This window comes from Trichosurus vulpecula, chromosome 5 (assembly GCF_011100635.1).
Source record: "Trichosurus vulpecula isolate mTriVul1 chromosome 5, mTriVul1.pri, whole genome shotgun sequence".
Lineage (NCBI taxonomy): Eukaryota > Metazoa > Chordata > Mammalia > Diprotodontia > Phalangeridae > Trichosurus > Trichosurus vulpecula.
The window spans coordinates 179,427,149-179,452,158 of NC_050577.1; the positions used below are offsets into that span (position 1 = coordinate 179,427,149).

At 36.1% G+C, this 25,010-nt stretch overlaps 1 protein-coding gene across 1 annotated transcript in view; it reads left to right on the forward strand.

Annotated features, from left to right (window-relative positions):
- Window positions 1-25,010, forward strand: part of BCAT1 (branched chain amino acid transaminase 1) — a 100,236-nt gene that overhangs the window by 42,692 nt on the left and 32,534 nt on the right. Inside the window, exons 6-8 of the mRNA XM_036760660.1 lie at window positions 3,094-3,213; window positions 9,704-9,867; window positions 16,818-16,960. Of these exons, the coding sequence (XP_036616555.1) occupies window positions 3,094-3,213; window positions 9,704-9,867; window positions 16,818-16,960 (427 nt within the window). The remainder of the gene's footprint in view (window positions 1-3,093; window positions 3,214-9,703; window positions 9,868-16,817; window positions 16,961-25,010) is intronic.

Genomic DNA, 25,010 nt, shown 5'->3' on the forward strand with positions numbered 1-25,010 from the left:
TCAGTATATTGATTGATTGCTATTCACACTAATAGACATGTTAAAAGTCTTAAATTATTTAAAATTTTTTTCCCAAGCTGTGTAGGCAGAAACATTTAAAAATAGAACCTGGGCTACTCTTTACTAGTAAGCTGAATTCATTATAAGACATCTTGAACATATCTAAGGTAGTAGTCTTCCTTAATGGATTTCCACCTCTTATTGAGGAAGTGAGAAGATCCTTTTGCCACAAACTGGGGGAAATGGACTATCCTATAATTAGGAATTCCTTAGATTTATCAGTAAGTTCTATCCATAACCTTGATTTACATAGTACAGTATATTTCCTGAGAAAACCAAAGTGTAGTTGAATCAAAGAAGAAAACTTCATCTAGCATCTTCTAATCTTTGCCTTCAGGACTGCGTGCGAGCTCTGGGTAGTATCCTGAAATTAGAAAGTAAACTTATATGGGACCCCTGACATCATACACTACTTAATGCATATTCTCTTTATGCTTGTTCTGCATACATATTTATATAACTTGTTGCCCATTAAAATGTAAGCTCCATGAGAGTAGAGATTATTTTACTTTTTGTTTCAAATTCCCAGCATGTATCATAATGCCAGGCATATGGGAGAAACCTAGTAAAGAAATGCTTCTTGGTTAATTGAGTGATATCTTTGCAAAAGTATGTTTTTATGTGTCAGGTAATTATTCCACTCATTTTAGTTCAGCAGCCACTTATTAAGTGCCCAGTATGACCCTGTGCTTTTAACCCCTCAGCACATCAGGCTACTCTCTGAGCTTTAGATATGGCAGAGCAGTTGCCAGTATGAATCAGTAGAGGGATTATCAAAAGGGAGAATTACATTAGTGAAATCAGCCAAAAAAAAAAAAGTGCCAGGCATTTTGTATAGCAAAGACAAAAATGAAGCAGTCCCTGCCCTCCAGGTGTTTACGTTCTACTGGAAGGAAACAGAAAAATAAGTCTACAGTAATAGGAAAAGGGGAAGGGAGGAGAATACATCCTAATAAGAAGAGTGAGACTCTGTAAAATAGTTCAAGATTCATAGAAAGGATATTTTGGTTGGTTTTTTTGGAAAATAGTTTAAGATTTGTGGAAAATATGTTATAGCAGTAAAAAGTTATGATAATTTTTCTGGAAGAAGCCAGAGAGCTTGAGGGATGCCAGCAACAGAGACAAGAGAACAGAGGGTTGACTTCTAAATTTCTAATGTCCTTGCTGGTTAGTGTGGGTAAACTTTTATCTTCCAACAGAATACGGTAAGACGAGGATTACAAATTACTATAGAAAAGAGAATCTTCTTAGACTGAAGTCATTGAATCAGCGTTGATATATTACAAACCAAGATATTAGTAATCTAGTTAACATACCCTAATGGGGCTAGTATAACAATGTTAAGCAAATGCATTTATTCATTAACTTGTAATCAATAAAATACTTTTGTTTAAACAACACTTCAGTTTATTAGTTTCATATTTTCTGATGGGACTTAGGTCAATAAATGAATATTTTTTATATCAGAATTACTAATAGCCTCCTACTAAATGAATATACTATTTTCTATTTCATGTTTCTGAGTTGCAGCTCAAATTCAGGCTCCAATTAGGACAGATTATAAGGAGTAAAATCATGATATGCTCTTCTAATTTGGGACTTAAAGGGTTAGGAATCATGAAAGTGAAGGAAATTAGTTTGCTAATTTTTTTCCTGGGAGAAATTTTCACAAGTCTTATGTCTTGTGATGGTACTAGCCAAATCATAAGTCTTATGATGGTACTAGTTTTACTTCTCCTTACAATACATCTTCTAAGATCTGCCTGTAGAGTGTGGCATTCCAAGCTGGAGGCAGAGAGCTATATTCCAGGGCTCTGCCTCAGTTTCTAAATTCTTTAAGGTTATCCTAACATACAAGTTTAGAGCATCAATGAGTGCAGGAATTCTGTTTAACTTGTCTTTAGCGTGTGCTAGTTTTTGTTTTGTCTTTTGTTTTAAATGTCTTAAAGCTTTGTAGAGTGTTCATCTTTCTCAGGCTTGTTCACCTCAAAGAGGTAATTACCGTCTCTTAAAGCACAATTTATAAAAGCTTACAACCCTTTGACAGAAGTGAAATCATGCTGCCACAAGGCAGCTGTCATCTGGAAACCTGGAGGGTAATAGCGTATATCTGAGCTGATATGGGGGTTCTGTTCTAGGTCATGGTGATTGTACTAAGCATTATTACAGTGAATTGGAAAGAGATAATTTTTGCTGGGTTTTAAGGCCCAAAGTGCAGAGCATGAAAATATTGTTTATGGTTTAGGTCTGTTCTCTTTGATTTAGGAGTCAGCATGGGCTAAGGCAGGAGTTCTTAACTTAGGGCCATGAACTTTTTTTTTTTTTTAGTATTTTGATAACTTCGTATCAATATAATTGGTGTCCTTTGTAATTTTATTTTATTTTATGCCTTTAAAAACATTATTCTGAGAAGGAATCCATAGGCTTCACCAGATACACAAGAGGTTCATGACACACAAAAAGTGAATGACTCCTGGGAAAGATCATGGATTAGAAGTTTGAAGTCCCTGAGTGTGAGTGAGTCCCAGGTCTTTGACATACTAGCCCCATTATTATGAGTAAGACGTGGCCTCTTTGAGCCTCTGTTCCACATCTGTAAAATGGGAATGATAATATATTTTTTATTACCTACTTTGTGGAGTTGTTTCAAAGAAAGGTTTTTTTAAGTGCTATGTATATATTTAAGGTATTATTACTATTTTATATCATTTGCTGGAGTCAGGAGTGTAGCTCCTACAGTCTAGATAATTTCTTCCTAAATCTATTAGTACTCACCACTCCTCCCAGTTACTCTGTGTTTATTTTTTAAAATATATTTTCATATGTGTATACATATTGTTTTCTCCTACTTGAATGTAAGCTCCTTATTGGCAGGGATTGTTTTTGTTGTTGTCATTTTGTCTTTTATACTCACTATTTAGCTCAATGCCTGGTACATACAAAGGCTTAATAAAGTCTTGCTGAATTGAATGCCTGTGAGAAAATTCTGATTCTTTTTTTCTTGTGACCTTATTTTGTTTCCCATCCTTTTAGGAATTTGACAAGAAAGAACTTTTAAAATGCATACAAGAACTCGTGAGATTGGAACAGGAATGGGTTCCATACTCAACATCAGCAAGCCTCTATGTTCGCCCCACCTTTATTGCAACTGAGGTATGCCATGAGCATTTGGGGCGTATTTTGTGTGTGCATATAAATTTCATTTCCCCCTGTCCCCATCAAACTTTTGTCTCTTGTTCAGTTCATAATTTGAGATATATAAACCACCTTAGTGTCTTGTCCACAGACATTTGTTTTTATATTTATGTAGCAATAGATTTGAAATTATTTCTCCTATGTGTATGTACCTTTGTGATCTCTGCTGTTTAGGTGCTACCATTCTTTTTAGCAGAGTATAATAGCAACCACACTGGCACACCCAGGATGGCTGCTAGCACAGGTTCTTTGATTTGCTTTTAAAGGAAAAATAGCTTTTAAAGGGGTCAACAATTTTACTTTAATTAAACATATTTGTCATTCACTAGTTCAGAGGAAAAGTCAGCACCCTGAACTTCACAGAAAATACAGAGAAATAAAGACCAACAGATAGGGCTTTACTGCCTGAATCAAAGCAATATTGCTATATACTTAACATACATCACTGGGTCTGGAGAGCCTTTACCTCTCAGCAGTAGAGGAGCTCTGAACATACAATCATTCAGAGTCCTTCTTATGAGAGAGCCCCCAAAGCAAAACCTTACCTCAGAGTATATGTATACTTTTCAGAGCTGGAGGGCATCGCAACCCTTGTGACTCAGTGCCTAATTAGAAATTAGCAAAAGGTGTGAGCCTTCCTACCAGCAAGCCTCCCCTAAACAAGCTTCCCTTAATGGGCTCCATGTGAGGCCTATTAATGGGCGGGGAAGATCTTCGAATTAGCATTACACAAGGTACAGTAAGGGCCCTTCGAGTTTAGGCTGCAAGACCTACTGGTACCAGTTACTTTGCTTCGAACCCCTGCAGTAGAAGGCATCAACTAAAGGAATCTGAAAGAACTGGGGCATATGGGTCAGGGAGTAAGTTGTATAGAGTTTGGAAAGTGTGTTGCCACTTGTTTTTTTCCCCGGTGAGGTAGCTGGCTCCAGCAGCTGAGTAAAACCAAGAGGGTTGTTGAAGATGGCTTTAAAGATTGCTTCCAGTTTTAGATCTGATTACTGCATCATCCACATGTCAGGCAGTTTAAAGACCTAGAAGTGGGCCAATTCGAGAAGTTTGTTGGAACTATTTACTAAATTTGTAGAATAATACTACAGCTATTTAGACAGCTCTGTGGTAAAAGTAACACATCCATCTGCCCCACCCCACAGTGTAACAACCCTGCATACACTTGTTAGAAGCTGTTTTTCATCTCATGCTGGTATAAATGGTGAGAAAATTAGCCATGTGACTATGATTCATTTCTTGCTCTTGTGTTTACAATGTAATTTAATTTAGAGGTGCCTACTTAAAAATTTGTTTAATGTATTTAGGAATCTTGGAAGATCAGATTTTAGTTGTTGATAGTTTTATCATTTTCACTCAATATTAAAACAAAAGATGGGAAGCTGTGGGAAAGGAAAAAGGTGTATTTGAGTATCAGTCCATCTGTTTGCCCCAAGCTTTGTTGGTATGACTAGTTTTCCTCAGACTTCCATGTCAAATAAACTATGATTAAAGCTTGTCTGGTGCATTGAAAATTAATGGCCTACTGTTAGTGCAGAATCTTTATCTTACTTTTCAGAAGTCACGTAAGTCAGGTAGGATTGAAGGAAATTTAATTGTGTAACAATGCCGGTAAGGAGGCAAGGGAGAAGAAAACTATTTTAATAAAAATGGAAAATGGACCCATGGCAGTGGCACCACATGGCTATTGCTCGTGTTGAAGTACAAGACTGGACAGCCTGTTACCAAATTGATTTAAACATGATGACAACAAAGTTACTTGTTTTCAGTCTATACATCTTCCTAATCTTGTACACGCTGCAACGAGGAAATGTATCCTTTTTTTTATCTATCTCTCAAAGAAGAAACTCTTGGATTCTTCCCTTTCCTTCAGTTAAGTATCCCAGTACTTAATAGGTGTGTGACCATATTTGACATCTATTGATCTCATTTTTATTTTCTTAATCTGTTAAGTGGTGATAACAATACTTACTTACATGATATAATTCACAAGACTGTTGTGAGCAAAATGCTTCATTAACTTTTTTTTTTAAAGCTCTATAGAATTGTGTAACAAATGCATATATCCCAATGCTTCAATAAAATTGCTACTTTCCCTCATGAATCTGTCTTTTCCTTTTTGGCAGTTACAACCTTTTCTGTGTATTTTTTGTCTCCATATCTAGTATACATTATTGAACTATCAGTGCTACTGTAACTTGTAATGTAGCAACAATCAATTCATAATCTAGTCAATAAGCATTTATTAAGCACCAGCTGTTTGCCAGGAATAATAATAATAGCTCACATGTATATACTAATTTAAAATCTGCCAGGTGCTTTACATATATTATGTCACTTGATACGCCCCTGTGAGTTAGGTGTTATTATTCCCATCTTATAGGCAAAAACTGAGGTTCAGAGATGTTAAGTTGGCCCAGGATCACCTAGCTGGAAGCTGTGTGAGGTAAGAGTTGACGAGGTTTTCTTTACTCCAAGGTTGGTACTGTATTCATTATACCTTCTTCCATCTATTTAAACATCTAACTGGCCTTTTTCACTGAATCTTAGAGTTGGAAGGGACCCTGAAGACTATTCAGTACATACCTATAGCGTGAATTTTATCGACAGAGACCTGACAGAGCCCCGCACAGTCAATGTACCTTTCTAGACCTATTACCTGTTGCTCCCCATTAATGCACTTTAAAGTCTTTATTTGGCACTGTATGTCCCAAAGCGGGAAGGAGAAATCATTTCTCTTAAAATTCCTTATGTATTTGGATCCTTAAGGCAATCTGTAGAGGTAAAAAAAAGATGCCTAGCCAAAATAGTTTTAAAAGAAATAAAAACAGCCTGGCATTGACCCTTACCACTTTCTACCAGCTGTTACCATCCAAATTTCAGCCTGTGCTTGATTTTGATAGGGACCCTGACCATGTCATTATAGTATTTTATGTGCTGGAATCTGTTTAATGTTGTATCATGAGGTAATTGAAACTCAGCAACTCTATGGAGTTCAAAAGGTTTTGCCGACTAGAAAAGAATTGTAACAGAAAGAAAAGATACTTTCAGTCTGTAGGAAGCAGTAGAATAAAAAGTTTATTTCATCGCCTTGGTCCTTCTCTGATTGTCATCCCATTTAATTCAGGGCTTGGTTGTTCTAAATTCTGAATAAATATGGACAGTTTCAGTAAAACTCCAGAGTAATTAATTCTTTTCATAAACAAGACAGCAGAGTTAAATAGCCTGAGATGCTATCAACTGCAGCACTTTGAAGAACAGAGAAACATGATTTGTGGCTTTGCATAACCTGATTTCTCTCTGTGCTTATAAAAGGTCACTTAATAATTTATTTGCTGCCAGAATTATTAAAAAAAAAGACTGTTTATATTACTGGACTTGAAGTCAGGAGACCTGCTAAATAACTATGGCTAAAGTACTTTACCTCTCAGGGGCTCAGTTCCTCTATCTATTGCTAGGTGGTGTAGTAGTTAGAGTGCTGGGCCTGGAGTCAGGAAGGCGTGAGTTCAAATCCAGCCTCAGACACTAGTACTGTGACTCTGGGCAGGACATTTTACCTCTGTCTGCTTCAGACAGAGGTAAATAGAATAGAGATAATAAAACACCCGCCTTGAACGTTCTTATGAGAATCAAATGAAGTAGTGATTGTAAAGCACTTGGCACAGTTTCTGGAACATAGTAAGCACTATAGAAGTGTTAGTTATTGTTATTTAGAAAATAAAGAGAATAATACCTGCATTACCTGCTTCATTCACAAGCCTTAGAATACTAGATGAGTTATTATTTTTGTTATTGCTGCTCCTTCTGCTATTGCTTGGTTTTCAGTATAGAGACTTATTCACTCAAATAATCCTTTCCATGTTCTCCCTACTACCATCTAGTGGACATCATCTTGTTTAGATTGTGGATTTAGGGTATGCAAGCATTTAGTAAACTAATTAAGAAAATTTAATGTAAGTAAAGAAGAGAATAATTACTAGGAATGAAGTTTACCTTAGAAAATGTTTCCGAGTGGTAGTAATTGCTATTTGTTTTTTTTTAGATATTCTATTACGTATTACTATATGTAATATATATTATGCATCATATGTAGTTATCTATTACAAAGATATTCTGTTACATACAATAATATAGAGAAAAGTGGCCACATCTGTCTATATCTAATATCAACAAAACTTGATAACATTGTCCACACAATCAGTCGTTAAATCAGTTATTCATATCATAATTTGTAAATTGAGTCTTACAAAGTCTCTGTGGAGTTTGGATTCAGTCAAAGGGCTGCACCTGAGGACCTAGAGGGCCACATGTGGCCTTGAGGCCACAGGCTCCCTACCCTTCATAAGTACTCTTCTAGTTAAAACTGCCCCCCCCCCCAATTACAGACACAGAACAAGATAAGGCCCAGAGAAAATAATAGCCAGTATTTATAAAGCTCTTTAAACTTTGCAGAGAACTTTACAAATATTAATCTCATTTTATCCTCAAAACAACCCTGAGTAGTCAATGCTATTAGAAGCTTCATTTTACATATTAGCAAACTGAGACAGACAAAGGTTGAGTGACTTGCCCAGGGTCACACAAATAGCAAACGTCTGAGGCTAGATTTGAAATCTGGTTTTTCTGACTTCAGGCCTAGTGCTCTATCTACTGTGTCACTTAGCTACACAGCCAGAGAAGTTAAGTCACTTGCTCATCGTGATGCAGAAATTAAGTAGCAAAACTTTGGCATTTGAACCCAGATTCAAATCATCCGCAGGGAATTTAGGAAATAAATATAAAGCCCTTCTTTAATTCCTCATAGCCCAAAATCTCTAAATTCTCTCTTAATCTTATTTAAGCATAAAAATTCCCCTTTGAGTAAAGTAAATACTTTATTTCTAGTTTAACTGTTGACTTAATGAAAGACCATTGAGATGACTTACACTTAATGTAACTGGTGATTTTTGTTAAAATTGGGAATAAAATTAAATACAAATGACTTCTTGGAGTTGGACATCTATTTTCACTGTGGCCAGACACTCCCCATTTTGTATATGTGTTCTGTATGACAACATTAAATTAGGACCATACTGAAGTTACTTTTCCATTCTAAATTATTGTTTGTCCTTTAGAATGATGATATCTAGGTCTATCTAAAATATACATGTACATGCAGCCAATTTTATACAACCAACTCTTTATTATCTATGATAATGGGCACAACAGGGAAAACATGGATAATTGAAATGCACAGAAAATCTTCAATCTTTTTTTATCTGATCAATTCCACTTAGCAAAGTAGGCTTTGTTTGTTGGGTCTTATGTTACCTCCCTGCTTTTTGTTATAGTTCATTATGGCATGAAGCAGGTTTGGTATAGACCAACCATAGAAGTCAATCCAGGTTAAATGAAACAAGAGTTTATTTTACCACTCTATGGTGTGAAATGGGGTGGGAGTGGTTCTCAACCAAGGGTGTGTGTGTGTGTGTATTTATATTTGTTTTTTCATCTAAGTTCACAGATCTGTCTGTCCACAATGGTTTTGTCCACAGGTTCATGAGCCCCAGTTCATGAACCTCTACACTTTAGGATCCTTTTACGTTTTCCAAGTTCTTCTGTTGTTTAGTGCCTAAGGATCATTTTTTTTAACATAACCTTTATATAGTAACCTTAAGTCCTTCCCCTACATGTACACCACCCCATTTTCTCTTTTAATTTGGTTACTTTTCTTCCCCAGGAAGCAGCCTGCCCCTAATAACCTTTTTTAAAAAAAAAACTGTTTATTTTGGAGATTTTTGCATGTTTTGTGTTACTTTGCAGTTGCTTCACAGTAATGATGGGAAATGGCCTTTAATATATTTTTATATGCGATAGTATACTGATTAATGTGTCACTTGCTTGTCTCTGTGCTTTCCTTTGAAAACACTTTGGACTATTTTGCCTAGTACTTAAATTCTAGTGGAACATACTGACTCTGTGATATCTGGGAATCTATGGTAGATGCATTGTAGTGTGTTAAGCATCTATTGCCTCAGTCCCTCACATCTGCTAGAAATGTGAATGTGAACATATAGTAGCTCTAAGTAGAAGTAAACAGAATATTCAGCCTTACGTAATCCAAATTTGTCTATATTTTCCCACCTTACATCTTTAAACAGATAGGTAACAGGTAGGTTATCAAATGTATTTATATATACTTTTTGAAGATTCCTTTTCTTCACTACCCAGTTCTGAATCTTACAAACAGAAAAACTTTCATGTCAGTTTAAAATCTTTCTGTCAAATCTTTCTTTGTTGATAAGATTGACTATTCTCTGTATAGTCTAACATTCCATAATGATGATAATAATCCTGTTGATGGATGGCCTGTTTTCAAAGTACAATTGAAAATTTTGATTCTTAATCTTTAAATGAAGTCCAGCTAAATCCTTGCTTTTTTGTATTTTTTTCTTTATCAAAGCCTTCCCTTGGAGTAAAGAAGCCAACAAAAGCCCTACTTTTTGTAATTCTGAGTCCTGTGGGACCTTACTTTTCAAGTGGAAGCTTTAAACCAGTATCTCTGTGGGCCAATCCAAAGTACATAAGAGCCTGGAAGGGTGGAACTGGGAACTACAAAATAGGAAGGTAAGAGGAAATTCACATTACTGCATGATATGAAAGAATCCTTTCTGATTATTTATTTACTCTTATTTGACTCCAGTAAGCATGCTCATCTACTTTCTGTACTTTTCAGTGTTTTAAATTGACTAGGATGCTTAAGTGACAAATTATGAAAGTTGTTGGTATGGGAGGACAATTGTAAATGATATACACCAGAACTTTTTTGAATCACTAAAATTAGAGATTGAATTAGCTGCTGCCATATGTCTGTTCTATTTTGCCACAGCAATTAGATGGGTTGAGAGAAGAGACCATCTGGTGTTTGGGGCTGAAGCTCCAAGCTGGCCCTAGTATTTTAGGAGTCATGTCTGGGGAAGGTGCCTGCTGCATTGACATGCTGTCTTCATTGTCACTGAATATAATCATACCTACTGCCAACTGGCTGTAGGATAGCCCTTCTTTGGCTCAGCTAGACTTTGCTGAGAATTCAATTCAGCAAGCATTAATTACCTACTGTGTGCCAGACAGGAAAGGGAGCATGCCATAGTAGATAGAGGGCTGGCCTCAGTTAGGGAAACCTGGGTTCAAGTGCTGACACTGACACAGACAAGCTATGTGATGCTGAACAAGTCTCTTAACCTCTCAATGTTCCTGGCCTTTCTCCAAGACTACTAAGTTGCAGAGCAGTTCTACATTGGTAGGTAGAAATTTCTCACCAGGCACTGATTAAATCCTGGGTCTGATTAAAAATATTACTAGAATTTGTCCTGGCATGCTGGAGATATAAGGACAAAAAAGAAACTCTCTCCCACCAAGGAGCTTATATTCCACTGGAGGATCCAACATGTGCACAGATAATGCGCATGCATTATTTAATATTGGATTTGGTCAAAAGGCCATACTTGAGGACCTAGAGGGCCACATGTGGACTTGAGGCCACAGGTTCCCCACCCCTCAGAAGTACTCTTCTAGTACTTATGCAAAATAATTTGAAGAGGGAGAGAGAACCATGTATAAAAACATTTGAAAAATGTTCAACAATTTCAGTGGTATACTTGGCTGTGAGTTGGAAAATCTTTATCATTTGCAATCTAGGGAGTTGCCTGAGGCACATAAGGGTTAAATGACTTGTCTAGGGTCTCACAGGTAATAAACATTAGAGGAAGAATTTGAATGTAGAACTTTTTGACCTCAAGCTCAGCATTCTATCCACTGTGCCCTAGCTGCCTCATAGGGAACTTACCTAGATGTAATTTGTTGATGTTAAAATGAAGGATCCATTGTAGGCATAAGCCAGCCTTTACACAGCCACTTGGGATCCTGTTAGTCCTGAGACATGCCACAGAGCCTGTGAAATACTAATAATAATGATAGTCAAACATTCAGATAGTACTTTAAAGTTTATAAAGAACTTTATATATATTATTTGAGAAGTTGTCAGCTGACAGGTCTTCAGACCAGTTGAGGGGCTCTTGACCTGGGGTATACATGGTTTTATACTTAGGAGAACAAAGGGAGGTGGAGTCCCTTATGAATGTACCAATTTAGGTTACACAGACCAGGTACTTTTGAGTATCTATCAGAAGTGCTTATAAATTATGCAAGGATTGAACAAAAAGTTGGTAGAATTCCTTTGAATTTCCATGGTTGCATGCGGAAATTCCTTAATCATTTTAGCTGTTTTTGTGTTCATTTCTCTCCCACTTTAATTTTCTGTTTTTTTAAAAGGTGAGATCTAATTTTATTTTATTCATTAAAAAAATTTTTTTGGAGGGGCGAATGCAAGGCAGTAGTGGTTAAGTGACTTGCCCAAGGTCACACAGCTAGTAAGTGTGTCAAGTATTTGAGGCCAAATTTGAACTCAAGTCCTCCTGACTCCAAGGCCAGTGCTCTACTCACTGTGCTACCTAGCTGCGCCCCTCCCCCCCATTTTCGAGAGAAAGGGTGTAGTCTTACTAGACTATTTTTATTGTTGATCTTGTAAATATGAATGCATATCATACATCTAGGCCAAGGGCACCTGGGAAGGAAACAGAGTGACATTATTCTAGGAACTAATAAAACTCTCAGATTCCTGGCATCCTGGAAGAATAGAGAGCCATGTGGGCATTTCTGGATGTGAGAGAGTGAAATATTAAAAACTGGCTCCTTCTATTACCTGTGACAAGGAATGGTTCTGGAAACCTCGCAGCCCTGATGTCATTTCATCTACATTAGCAGCGTCTCTATGCTGCTGTTTCCTCTCACTGTTAAATAGAAGGAAAATCTGGATGGTGGTTACAGGACTAATTTTGAGAGCACTCTTTCCTCACCAGCATATATACTTCTCCATTCAGCCAAATTGAAAGAAGTATTAGTGGACTGCCCTGATGTCTTTTTGGTAGAATGGAAAGACCGAAATGCTTAAAGCAATAGTGAGTGGAAGCAACTGCTATAAGTCTTTAGTGAACTCTTTAAAATAATTTTACTATGGCACACATTACAGACAGTGCATTCACAATTTTGTTGGATTAATAATGCCGATTTTAAAGGAGACTTTAATTTTTTTTCCTTTATTTATTCATTCTTTCCTAACCCGAGGATAAACACATAGTAACTATTTCCATATTTACCTTATCCCCCTTTTAAAGTTAACTCTGTGGACTGTCTGGAAAGTATAATAAAATTTTTATGTGAGGGTGGTCAGATTATCTAAGAGTTAAAACAACAATGGAGACTCTAGTGAGGTTTGGAAAAGTTCTGTGATCAGTATGAAAAGCCAGAATAGTCTCCCTTGTCACTTGACTTGGGGAGGAAAAAGCAGAACCCACAGTCTCCTCAAGTATGTTACCAGGAATGCAAAAATTAAAAGAAAAGAGAGACTGGGCTAATTAGATTTCTTTTAATGGCAATTGTATTCATGAGATCTTTTGCCTATGTTGTCTTATATCTGCATTAAGTTCCTTTCGGTCATTAGCAAATGGAAAAAGACAAATGTTTCTAGTTGAAGCTAGGTATTGAGATTTTCCAAAGGAAATACTAACTGGGCAAAAGAAAAAAAAACAGGCTGCATCAATGTATATCAGTACCTTTCTGGGAGGTGATTCCTCCACACCAGAGGCCTTTTATTACTTGTGTATTATACTTTAAGCAAACCCAAGAATGAAAGTTAAAACAACATGTAGATAAATTTGGAGGTGCTTATTCATTTAAGAGAAAGATTCTTAATAGTACTCAGTATAAAGTTCTATTAAATAATAATTTTCCAAAAAATCTAAAATTTGAATTGATTTATATATTGTAAATAAAGCGCTTTATTGCTACTAGCAAAAGGTCTATGTTTATTTGTAGCAAGAGTTTGTTTTTCTTTTCTTTCTTTTCATCAAAGAGAAGGAAAGCGGCTGGGGGGGCATCAGATTTTGGTTCATTAAAAATTAATCTAAAATAAGAAATTGGGGAGCAAATGTGCTACTTGAATAGAAACTTCCCCCTCCCCCCTTAGACTGACATACAGATATCTGGCCTTATTTAGTAAACTGTTGTGCCTTACTACCAATTTAACCTTGATAAAAAATTGGTACTTTGTTGCTTCCTATAGAAGCATTTTAAATTTGGATAAAGCCCTAAAATCTTTCCGTGGTAACATTGTTTCGATTTGGAGACCATGGAGTCAAGTCCTCTGTGTGTAGGGTCTAACAGAGCCTATCAGGGTACACAGACTTCAAGTACAGGAGCAGAGGTGCTTGTATATGCAGTCTGAGGACCAGCCTAGCTTAGTTCATTAGGTGGACTGCAGGGTGACGAATTTTTCTGTTAGTAGAAGTCAAGAAGGCTGTCCTTGACTTGGCTGCCCTTGACTTGGCTGTCCTTGACTAAGGCCTTGACTAAGGCTTGGAAGTGTGATATGCTTTGGGGGAGGGAGTACTCACACCCAAATCACATATCCTTGAAATATTGAAGTTTTGTGCAATATGAAAGACTGAATCAGATAGATTCCCAATTTGGGTATCCATGGCCTCAGGGAAACCTCATGGCAAACCCAACCAGTGCTCTGCAGTATCTAAGGAGTCCCTGCCAAGGTTCAAGTCCAGGTAGTTATTAGCCCTGTTGCTGATGAAAGGAAAGCCATTTTTTTTCTCTTTGAACCTCTGGCTACTGAAATTTAAACTTGTACTGTCTACCTCACAGAATGGTGGTGATGAAAACTTTTTGAAAAGCAGAAAGAATACAAAAGTGAGCCATTCTTTTTTTTTAATTTAAAATGTTATTTATTTATTTGTTATATTTTGAGTACTGAGTTGTTTCCTTCCCTCCCTCCCAACCCCACATTAGAGGCTAACATTTGATATAAATATATGTGGAACCACACAATACATATTTCCATGTATCAGTTCTTTCTCTGGAGGTGAATAGCATTTTTTATGAGTCCTTTGTACTTGATTTAAATATTCATATGACTCTAAATAGCTTAGTCATTCACAGCTATTGTTGGAACAATATTGCTATTAGTGTATATAATGTTCTCTCAGTTACGTTCATTCCACTCTGCATTATTCCATGCAAGTCTTTCCATGTCTTTCTGATACCAACCTACTATCTTATAGCACGGTAGTATTCCATCACAATCATATATCACAGCTTATTCAGTCATTCCCCAATTGATGGACATCCCCTCACTTTCTATGTCTTTGCCACCACAGAGAGAGATGCTATAAATATTTTAGAACATAAAGTTTCTTTTCCTTTTTCCATAACCCTAGGATATAGAGCTAATAGTGATATGGCTGGGTCAAAGAATATACACAATTTTATAACTGTGCATAATTCCGAATTGCATTCCAAAATGGATGGATCAGTTTACAGTTCTACCAACAGTGTATTAGTATAACAATTTTTTCATACCCCCTCCATTTGTTATTTCCCCCTTCTATAATTTTAGTCAATCTGATAGATGTGAGATGGTATCTCAAGAGTTTAAATTTGCATTTTTCTAATCAATAATGACTTAAAATATTTTTTTCATATGACTATATATATCACTTTGATTTTTTCTTCCAAAAATTAATTGGTCGTTTCCTTTGAGAATGTGAGCCTTTCTTACAAAGAGGATTGTGTTATTGGAATGGGTTCTTAGATGCTCACCTCTGCTTTTAAGATTATAGTAGTTGATCAGCTTCATATGTTTTGAGCTAGAGGAGAAATCAGTTTTTTCCCCGTGCTTTTACAGTTGACTCTCAGTTTTTTGGTGGTAGGCTGTCTAGTACCTGCACTTCCCCAGTTCTGCATGAAATTCAGTTGTAATTGCTCTACTCAGGCAGTTTTTCAGTCAGCTTTTTGAACTGTTAGCTCTCCTTTCTCCCCCAAAGTGACATGTTATTCTCACGCACATAGGAAACACATGAAAAGGATCAAAAACCTATTAATGACCCCATGAACAACAAAGAGCATAGTTAACACCCGAGAGGGAACTTGAGCACAATAAAGAGCTGAGCTAAGGTAATCAGCCCACCAGGAAATAAATCTACGGGGTCCAGTAATACATACAATAAAACACCTTGCAATATACATATATATGTGTGTATATATATAATATATGTACATATATATGTAGTGTATATATATGTATATGTGTCTATGTTGTGTGTGTGTATATATACCACACACATATATCTACATACACACACTATATATATAGAAGGTGAAAACTCTTAAGTTTCTTTCATTGCAGAGGGGGTTTCCTGGCATCAAGAGAGCTTTGTCTTTAATTTGCCCTGTAGAGTGCCTCACAACACTCTATAAATGTTATGTAATCTTTTCCTGTGAAGTGGGGATTATGCAGTGAAACAGCTTTACAGTGATTTTTCAATGTATCAAAGGTTATATGAAAAATTCTCTTTCTTTTAAAACAAGTTAAAGTGATATTCACTTTTGTCTATCCATAAAGTTTGATTTCAATGTATTTATTTAAAGAAATACAATCTTAAAAGAAAACAGTCCAATACTGTATTGTTTGCTAGAGGTATTTATGTAACTTACTGAAAAAGCATAAAGACAAATAATATGGTACTTTTTAATGTTATACATGCACTTTAAAGGAAATCTTATGTAATACTCAGTATCTTTCAAACTGAATAAAAGGTGGGTATGTTGTTGATCACTTGAAGACCTTTTGTTTTTGCCTATTTACTCCTGAACATGTACTAAGGAAAGATGCACCATTCCTTAGTCCTAATAAAAATTAGAGTGGACTTGATGCTCAGAATAATGACTTTGTACGTCTTGTGCTAACCATGATGATGCAAAGCCTTTGAACTTTAAAAAAAATATCCTCCAAGGTTCCCCTCCCAGGGAGCAGCATTAATTTCACATGCATTCTGCTTCTGTCTCTTACTAGCTTTGTGATTATGGGTAAGTCATTTAAGTTCTTTTAGCTTCAGTTTCCTCATCTGTAAAAATCGGGATAATAATAGCACTTACCTCATCCTGTTGTTTCAGGGATCAAATGAAATAATGAATGTAAAATATTTAGCAAACATTAAGGCTCCATATAATTGTCAGTGCTGATGAGGACAAGGGTGATGATGATGCTTTCCTTACATGCCAGAATTCCTAAACTCTGGCTTGCCCTGGTTCTAGTTCATTGTAAAATGGATGCCTTGTCAGATAGCCAGCTATTCAAAAGAATTTGCTTGTTACAGGCATTTCATGAAGTTTTGAGAAATTTTATTGACATTTATTTTTATCTCCTTGGGGGTTGGGAAGATAAGGGAGGAAGACTGGAAAAGATCCTAGTAGCATTCAGCAGAATATCTGGGTAAAGGTGTTTTAATATAATAATTGAGTAGATAATATGAAAAAAAATTGGGGAAAATTTAAGCTTCAGGAATGCAATGAATATGTTTACCATAAATAACAGAAATTAATGATTTTTTAGAGGGTAGACCATGTGGAAAGAAAATCATTACCACTAATCAATGTTTCACCTCCTCAATTAGCAATTATGGTCCCTCCATTTTTGCCCAAAATGAAGCATCGAATCATGGATGTCAGCAAGTTCTTTGGCTTTATGGAGAAGATCATCAGATAACTGAAGTGGGAACCATGAACCTTTTCCTATACTGGATAAATGAAAATGGAGGTAATAGCATTAGATTCAACTCTTTTCTGTTCTTAGATTATGGCTGTGTGAAACTCTCATGAGTTCAGTGAAGGACTTAGTTACCGATTAATACTGACAGGTGTTATTGTGAATCACTTCTAGAGAAGTTCACAATAACACCTGTCAGTATTAACAATAACACCATTTTATGGTCACCATGAAAATTTCCACCTAGCCTCTTTACTATCCTATATCATCGTTTAGTTGACCAAAGAAACTAACTTGGTTAATTTTCAGGGGAAGAAAAGATTTTGTCCTTTTAATTTGGTGCCTAAATCAAGACCAGTCACTACATCACTTGGAATGACCTCAGCCTTCCTGAGTTCAGTGAATTTTAAAAATGGGTTTCTCCTACCCATTTAAATTCCTTTATTTTGTAGTAAATATCTATGCAAATGAATGATTGTATGTTAACCCAAGAGTCTGAACTAGGGAAGTTCCAGACAAATTGGTCCTGCCACAGAACCTTTAGAGCTCTAAGTAGGTGCAAATACTGTTCTACCTGGGGAGTTTTACATTTCTTTCTCATGTTGTAGGAATTTTATTGCTTTCTACAAATCTCTATGGTTATTATTGTGGATCCCAAAGCCCAAATGTTCTGAAACCCTGCCCTCTGCGCAAAATAGCTAATTTGATTTTATAATATATTGTATGTATTATTATATTATATATTATATTGTATATACTATTATATACATATAATATATGTATATAATAGTATATATTATATTGTATATACTATGTGATATATTGTATAAATGTATATTTACATTTTATATTAATCAAGATACAATATTTAGCACCAGGAAGGTGATGGTCCCCAGCAAGCTCCTTGAGGAAGGGACTATTTTTGTTTTTGTTGTTTTGTATTTATAGTTGTAGTCCCATGCACACAGTAGCCATTTAATAAATGCTTGTTGATTGATTTATGTTCCTATAGTACTCTACCCCAGTCAGATTGCATCTGGAATATTGTGTACAGTTTTGGGTGATACATTGATAAGCTGGAGAGTATCCAGAGGAGGGGGATGGTTAAGTGCTTTGAGTCCATGCCAAAAAATGATGGAATTGGGAAGGTTTAGCCTGGAGGAGAGAAGATAAGACTCAGTAGGAACATGAGAGCTTCAAGTATTTGAAGGGCTGCCAAATGGAAGAGGCATAAGACTTGTTCTGCTTGACCCTAGAGGGCAAAATAGAGAGGAGTTAGAAAGAGAAAAAAATTGTGTTTGTAACACAATTAAGTAACAATGAAAGTAACAATTAAGGTATCTTAAAACAGCCTTGATAAGGACCTTTAGAGTATGGTATAGAGGGGATTCTTGGCAACAATCAAGTACCGATTGGAATAGGTAGCTGCTGGGATCCCTTCCAAATCTGAGATTCTGTGATCAGAATGAGAACCCATTGGACACAGAGGAGTTTAGAGTTAAGATTGCAGATTCTTTTTGTTAGAAGGGCGTTTTCAATAGGAAGAGTGTAAAATAAAGACTTTGGTTCTTGAAAATTTATGAACAAACCAGCATCACCCTGCAGCCTAAAAGCAATGATAGAATGGACTAAAGAACCTGAATATTCTTCCAGATGCCCTTTTTACTTCTCTTTTGTTTGTTTGAAGATGCACAAAAGGCCTTGGAATCTTACAGCAAATGTTTGTTGTTAGCTGGAGACAGATTAGTCAATTGTGGAAAAAAATTATAAAGAAGTGAATTCTCATTTCCTGTGGGAGGGGGAAGATGCAATATTTGTAAAAGTGGATAGGGCTGATGCAAATTTTATGAATCCTTTAAAATTTTTGTAAATTTGGTGATTTTGAACTGACAGTAAGTTTCTATTTCTCAATATGAATGTGACCCAGCATACTTGAAGGCTGTACTAGAGTAGCCCAAGCTGTTAGAGAATCCAGATGGAAAGCCTTCAAGTATGGGTCCAGTTATGGAAAATCATGCAAAAACCATCCTAGCCACACTCGGAGAGGCTCATTACCGGATATTTGATTTTTATGTGATGGATACTTTTAGTCACAGCAATTCACAAATCAGTCTAGTAGTAAATGTAGGCCAGTGAAGGAAGTATGTATTTTTTTTCTTATGAATTTAACCGTCATTAATGAACACATAAATTTCAGTATGTTAAGAAGACCAAAAAAAGATTGCTTATGGAACCATGATTGCTTATGGAACCTTCCTTCCTTCCTTCCTTCCTACATTCCTTCCCCTCCTTCCTTTCTTCCTTCCCCACCTCCCTTACTCACTCTTTGTCATTATCCATTGACTCTCAGTGTAGGAAATATTCACATCAATGAAATAACAGACATTTTGAAGTGTTAATTTTAAAAACTACTTTTCCAAGTCTGATTTTAAACTGCTAGCTTGTTTATTTCATGATAGTGAGCAATGGAACTGTGAAAGGAGAAATCTTATTTTAAGAAATACTTAGTCATTTAAAGACCTAGTTTTGGTTTCAACATTAAATCTGAAATGTTTTCTTTGTTGCAATAGGCAGATGTGCTACCTCTAATTACTCCTGTGTCATTTGGCTACAAAAAGATGATTCCTATAAATCTGAATCAGTACAGGGACTTATTTTTAGTAATTTTTACCAGCACTGGCAAAGTTAGCCTTATTCTAGTCTTGGCAGGAAAGATACTGAAAACACATCACGCAGGGATTTTTGGTGTGGTTAGTTTCAGACCCATTGAATTACAGAATCTCAGAGTTGGAAGAGGACTCATACTGAACGTAAAGTCTACCCAAACTTTCAGATGCTTTTTAGACCACAATTGGGTAATTTTTTTTGGCATAGCACTAAAAGGAAGCTAGGTGGCACAGTTGATAGAGTTCTGTACTTACAGATAGCAGGACCTGAGCTCAGGTACTTTCTTAGCTTCTTGACCCTGGGTAAGTCCCAACCTCTGTCATCTTTAGTTTCCTCATCTGCAAAATGGGGATAGTATAACATACAAGGTTGTTGTGAGAATCAAATGAGATTTTATACATATATATAATATTTATATAATGTATATTATAGAAATATACACATACATGTGTGTATACATACATATATATTGCCTTGCAATTCTTAAAGCACTCCATAAATGCTAACTATCATTGCTGTTGTTGCTTTGCACAGTAGTAGAACCAACATACAGATCCACCAACAGTGCTTTAATGTGTCTGTTTTCCCCCATACCTACAATTTTTGTCATTTTCCTTTTTTGTCTATTTTGCCAATCTGATAGGTGAGAGGTAGAATCTTTAATTTTCACTTTTCTAATTATCAGTGATTTGGAATATTTTTACAAATATGACTATTGATAATTTGTATTTCTTCCTTAGAAAACTGTGTTCATATTTGACCATTTTTCAATTGCAGAATGGTTCTTTTGAAGCAATTCCTTATATGTCTTGGAAATAAGACCCTTATCTGATAATTTTTTTTGCCATTTCCCCCCACTTGCCTGTTTGTCTTCTAATTTTGTCTACATTGCTTTTGTTTGTGCAAAAACTTTTAAGTCATCAAAATTGTTCATTTTATATTTGCTGATCCTGCAGTCCCCTACTTGATCATTCTTCCCGTAGACACAGAGGAACAAAGACGAAATTATTTTTCAGATTTGTTTATGATATCACCCTTTATGTATACATAAAGTCGTGTATATATTTGGAGCTTATCTTGGTAGAAAATATGAGATTTATACCTAGTTTTTGTTAGACTACTTTCCAGTTTTTCTCCCAGTTTTTGTTCTGTTCTTAATTTAGTAGCTTCAGTTTTGGGGGTTTATCAAATAATAGTGCACTCTGTGTTCACTTGATGTGTTCTACTGATCAGTCTATTTCTTAGTCATGACCAAATAATTTTAACAATTACTGCTTTGATATCCAGTACTGCTAGGCCCTTTCCTTCCCACTTTTTTCATTAATTCCCTTGATATTCTTGACCTTTTATCCTTCCAAATGAATTTTGTTATTATTTTTTTCTTACTCAATAAAGTAATCTTTTAGTAGTGGGATTGGTATGATAATGATGAAATAAGTAAATTTAGGTCATGTTGTTATTTTAAAAATATTGACTTGACCTCTCTGTGAGAAATGGATATTTCTGTTTCCCCAATTATTTATTGTTTTTCTTTATTATTTTTCTTTGACCTAGGAGGCTAACTTGCTGTAAATTATAGAAGAGTTGCGATATGAGTCAGTGAAAGGAATATCCCCACTATTAAAATCATAGGTACTTGAAGTACTGAAACAATATATATCATACATGATACCTATGATAATCATAGATATTGCCATACTACCAGTGGTATATATTACATATAATACTTCAATATCTATGACTATCATATATCATAGCAGTGAGTATATTCCCACTGATTCATATATATATGATATATATAGCATATGATAATAATAATAATGATATACATTATCCTAGATTTTGGGGGTGTTAGTGGGGTTTTTTTCACTTAAACGTTTCTGTTTTGTTTTCCTCCATTTAATACTTTGTTCTTTAATACTGTGAAATGAATGGTTACAAGTGGAAGTCACTTTTGGTATACCACATACATTACCCTGGATTTGGGTGGGGCTGGTGCTACAGGATTGTAAGACAGAAAGAAAACCGCTAATCGAGAGAGATAATACTTGGGGGGCCCGTCTCCTCAAAGTGTACGTGAGCTTTTGTGCCATGACTCTCTGATAACAAGGATTCCATAACAAGTATCCTGTGCTCCTTTATCCATACTCAATTGACTTTAAAGATAAAGAAAATCACAAAGGCTCAGGGTATGGTATTTAGAGTGTACTCAGTGTTATTAATCAAGATTACTTTGTATACTTTCTAAGCACTAGATTTTTATTGTAATTGTATCTTTTTTTTTTTACTGTGTTTGACACCTCTCTCCCCTCCCCACCCTAATACCTGTTGATTTACAGAAGAGCTTAGGTGTGCTACAGTAACTTTTGGAGTCCTCTACTAGTAAAAGCTTTTGGTTCTAAGTCCCTAGAACACAGAGACAATCCATGTGCTTCTTCTGCCTTACATATCCCTGGTAAACTATTTGGCACTTAGATGCTTTTTAAAAATTATGATCATTATAATTCTCTCAACTATAGCAATGTCTCATTTGGTAAAGAATAGGTCTTCTGTTGTTGTACTGCTTCTAGATAATCCAGTTCCTAAACATGATTTTTCTGTCAAAAGCGAGCCGAATTTGTGGGCTTACATTCTGCTTTCCTTGTGTTGGATAATCTGAGGCCATATGGAGCTCGTTCTGGCTCCAGTAAACATGTTTGTGGTTGCAGAGGAAAATGAATATTTCTCACCCAAATGTTTTCATGTCGTCATCTCTGTCTGGCACCCAGGGGAGCAGATGTTCTGTACATTGACCCCAGGCTAATGGGTAGGGTGCTGTGCAAAAGGTGCATTTTATAAAGCAGACAGTTTATATACTTCATGATCTTGTTTTTCTTAGATTCCACATAGGCTGGGTGCTGACTTCGGCATTACAGAAAAAAATGAAACAGGGAAAAAGTGAGCTGAATTTAGTCAAAGGACCTGCGTGCAAATCTTGCCTCTACCACACACCATCTCTGTGACCTTGGGCAAACTCTTTAACTTTACTGGCCTCAGTTCCCTCATCTATAAAATGAAGGAGTTAGACTAGATTACCTTTAAGGCCCCTTCGAGGTTTAAACACATGATCCTATATCTGGTCTGTGATTGAAGAAGATGAAACAAGTAGACCTAAAAGAAAATGATTGCCTAGGGAATGTTGGTTTTCTTCTTTCCAGTAAAGCTATATTCAGTGGAAGATAAAAGGTAAAACAAAACAAAAACAAACAAGCAAACAAACAAACTTCTTTCTTAACAGACTTTACCCCCTGGCTTGAGAAAAAAAAAAGAATGCACCTGAGTTAGTTATATTGGGTATGAAAACTCCTTACCTAAGCAAAGTATTTTTTAAATTATTTACAGGATATTTAAAGAGAGCTTTGGGAGGATCTAAGATTCATCCACTTACTGTCTATCTTCGACTGGTCTTAATTCATCTATTATTTATTCCTTAGCAAAATCCTAAGAACAGTTATTCCAGACTTTTTCTTTCCATAATCTCTAAACCTTTCCCTATGCTCTAAAAGAAGATGAAAATAGTCACAATTCTTAGACTTTTCGTACATGTACTCACCAAAGTAAAAGATCAAGGCAGTTATCTGGATAATTCAAGAGAAAACATCTAGAAAAATAGCTTTTAGTAGAGATATAGATATCAGAGGTACCATAATGTTGTGGCAAGTGCGTTGGACTAAAAGGTTGGAGGCTTGGTCTCATGGCCCGGCTCTGCCACTGTAGTGTGGCCGTGGGCAAATCACTTGACTGTTTTAGCCTTCAGTTTCTCTATTTGTAAAATGAAGGGGTTGGGCTAGATCAGGGCTTCTTAAACTTTTGTCACTCGTGACCCCTCAATGCTTCTTAAACTGTGGGTCACAACCCTATATGGGTCACACATTACCCACAGTTTAAGAAGCACTGGATTAGTTGATCTCTAAATATGAATTTATATTTCAGCTCTATGATTATAAGATTTGCAGTGGTATCAAAGATTTCTTTTCTATTTGTGTTTCCTCATCACATATGAATGCATTTTATACTGTTCTTACTGCTAAACGTTTTTGTAAGTTCACTTAAATAATTTCACAACTATATACTTGGCTTCTCCACCTGCCTCCTTCTTAAAGCAAGGGTCTGTATCTTCTACTTCTTTTATATCCCAGCATTACAGAATTTCAGAATGGAAAGGTCATCTGGTTGAAACTATGAAAAAGAATTGATTCCAAGTGACCACCAAGTGACCATTCAGTCTTTTCTTCAGGACCACCAATGAAGCAAAATACACTACCTTCTGTTGTAGCCTATTCCACTTTTCAATAGTAATAATTGTGGGGAAGATAGCTAGGTGGTACAGTGGAGAGGGTGCTGTACCTGGAATCAGGAAGACATCTCCTTGAGTTCAAATCTGGCCTCAGACACTTCCTAGCTGTGAGGCACTGGGCAAGTCACCTAACTGCTTCTGTTTGCCTCAGTTCCTCATCTGTACAATGAGCCTGAGAAGAAAATGGCAAACCGCTCCACTATTATTGCCAAGAAAACCCCAAATGGGGTCCCAGAGAGTTGAAGAGGACTGAAAATAACTGAACAACAACAAACTAGTTTTCCTTACATCAAACCTAAATTTATTAGTTTGCAGTTTACACCAGTCATTTTTAGTTCTGCCCTTAGGGGTCAAAGAGAACAGGTATTATACCTTTTCCATAAGACATCTCTTAAATTACTTGAAGACAGCTAGCCCAGCTCCCTTAGGTCTTTTTTTTCCAGGCCATACACCTTAAGTTCCTTCAGTTAATATTTACATATGACATGAATTCAAGGCCTTTCATCGTCGTAATTCCTTCCTTTCAGTGGTCTCTTGCTTATTAATCCTCTTTCTAAAATGTGATAATCGAGATCAAACACTATACTGCAGATGTGATTTGACCAGTGTAGTGTGCAATGTGGATGGTGTTGTTAATTGTTCAGTTGTGGCTGACTCTTTGTGAGTCCATTTTGGGTTTTCTAAGCAAAGATATTGGACAGGTTTGCCATTTCCTTCTCCAGCTCATTTCACAGATGAAGAAACTGAGACAAATAGGGTTAAGCAACTTGCCCAGAGTCACATAGCTGGTAAATGTCTGAGGTCAGATTTGAACTTGCGAAGCTGAGTCTTCCCTGACTCCAAGCCTGGTACTCTATCAACTCTTTATTTCTGAGATTTGTACCTCTTTTTATATAAGTAAAATCAAGTTTACATTAATTTTTTGGACTGCAGCATCTACATGGCTGTCTCATCGAGCTTACATAACAAAGAAGCCTCTGGATTGTTTATAGACAAACTCCTCTATAGCCATACCTTCCTTATCTTGGACTTATGAAGTTGTTTTCTTTTGAACCCAAATTCAAGACTCTTACATTTGTGCCCTATTATACATTTGTG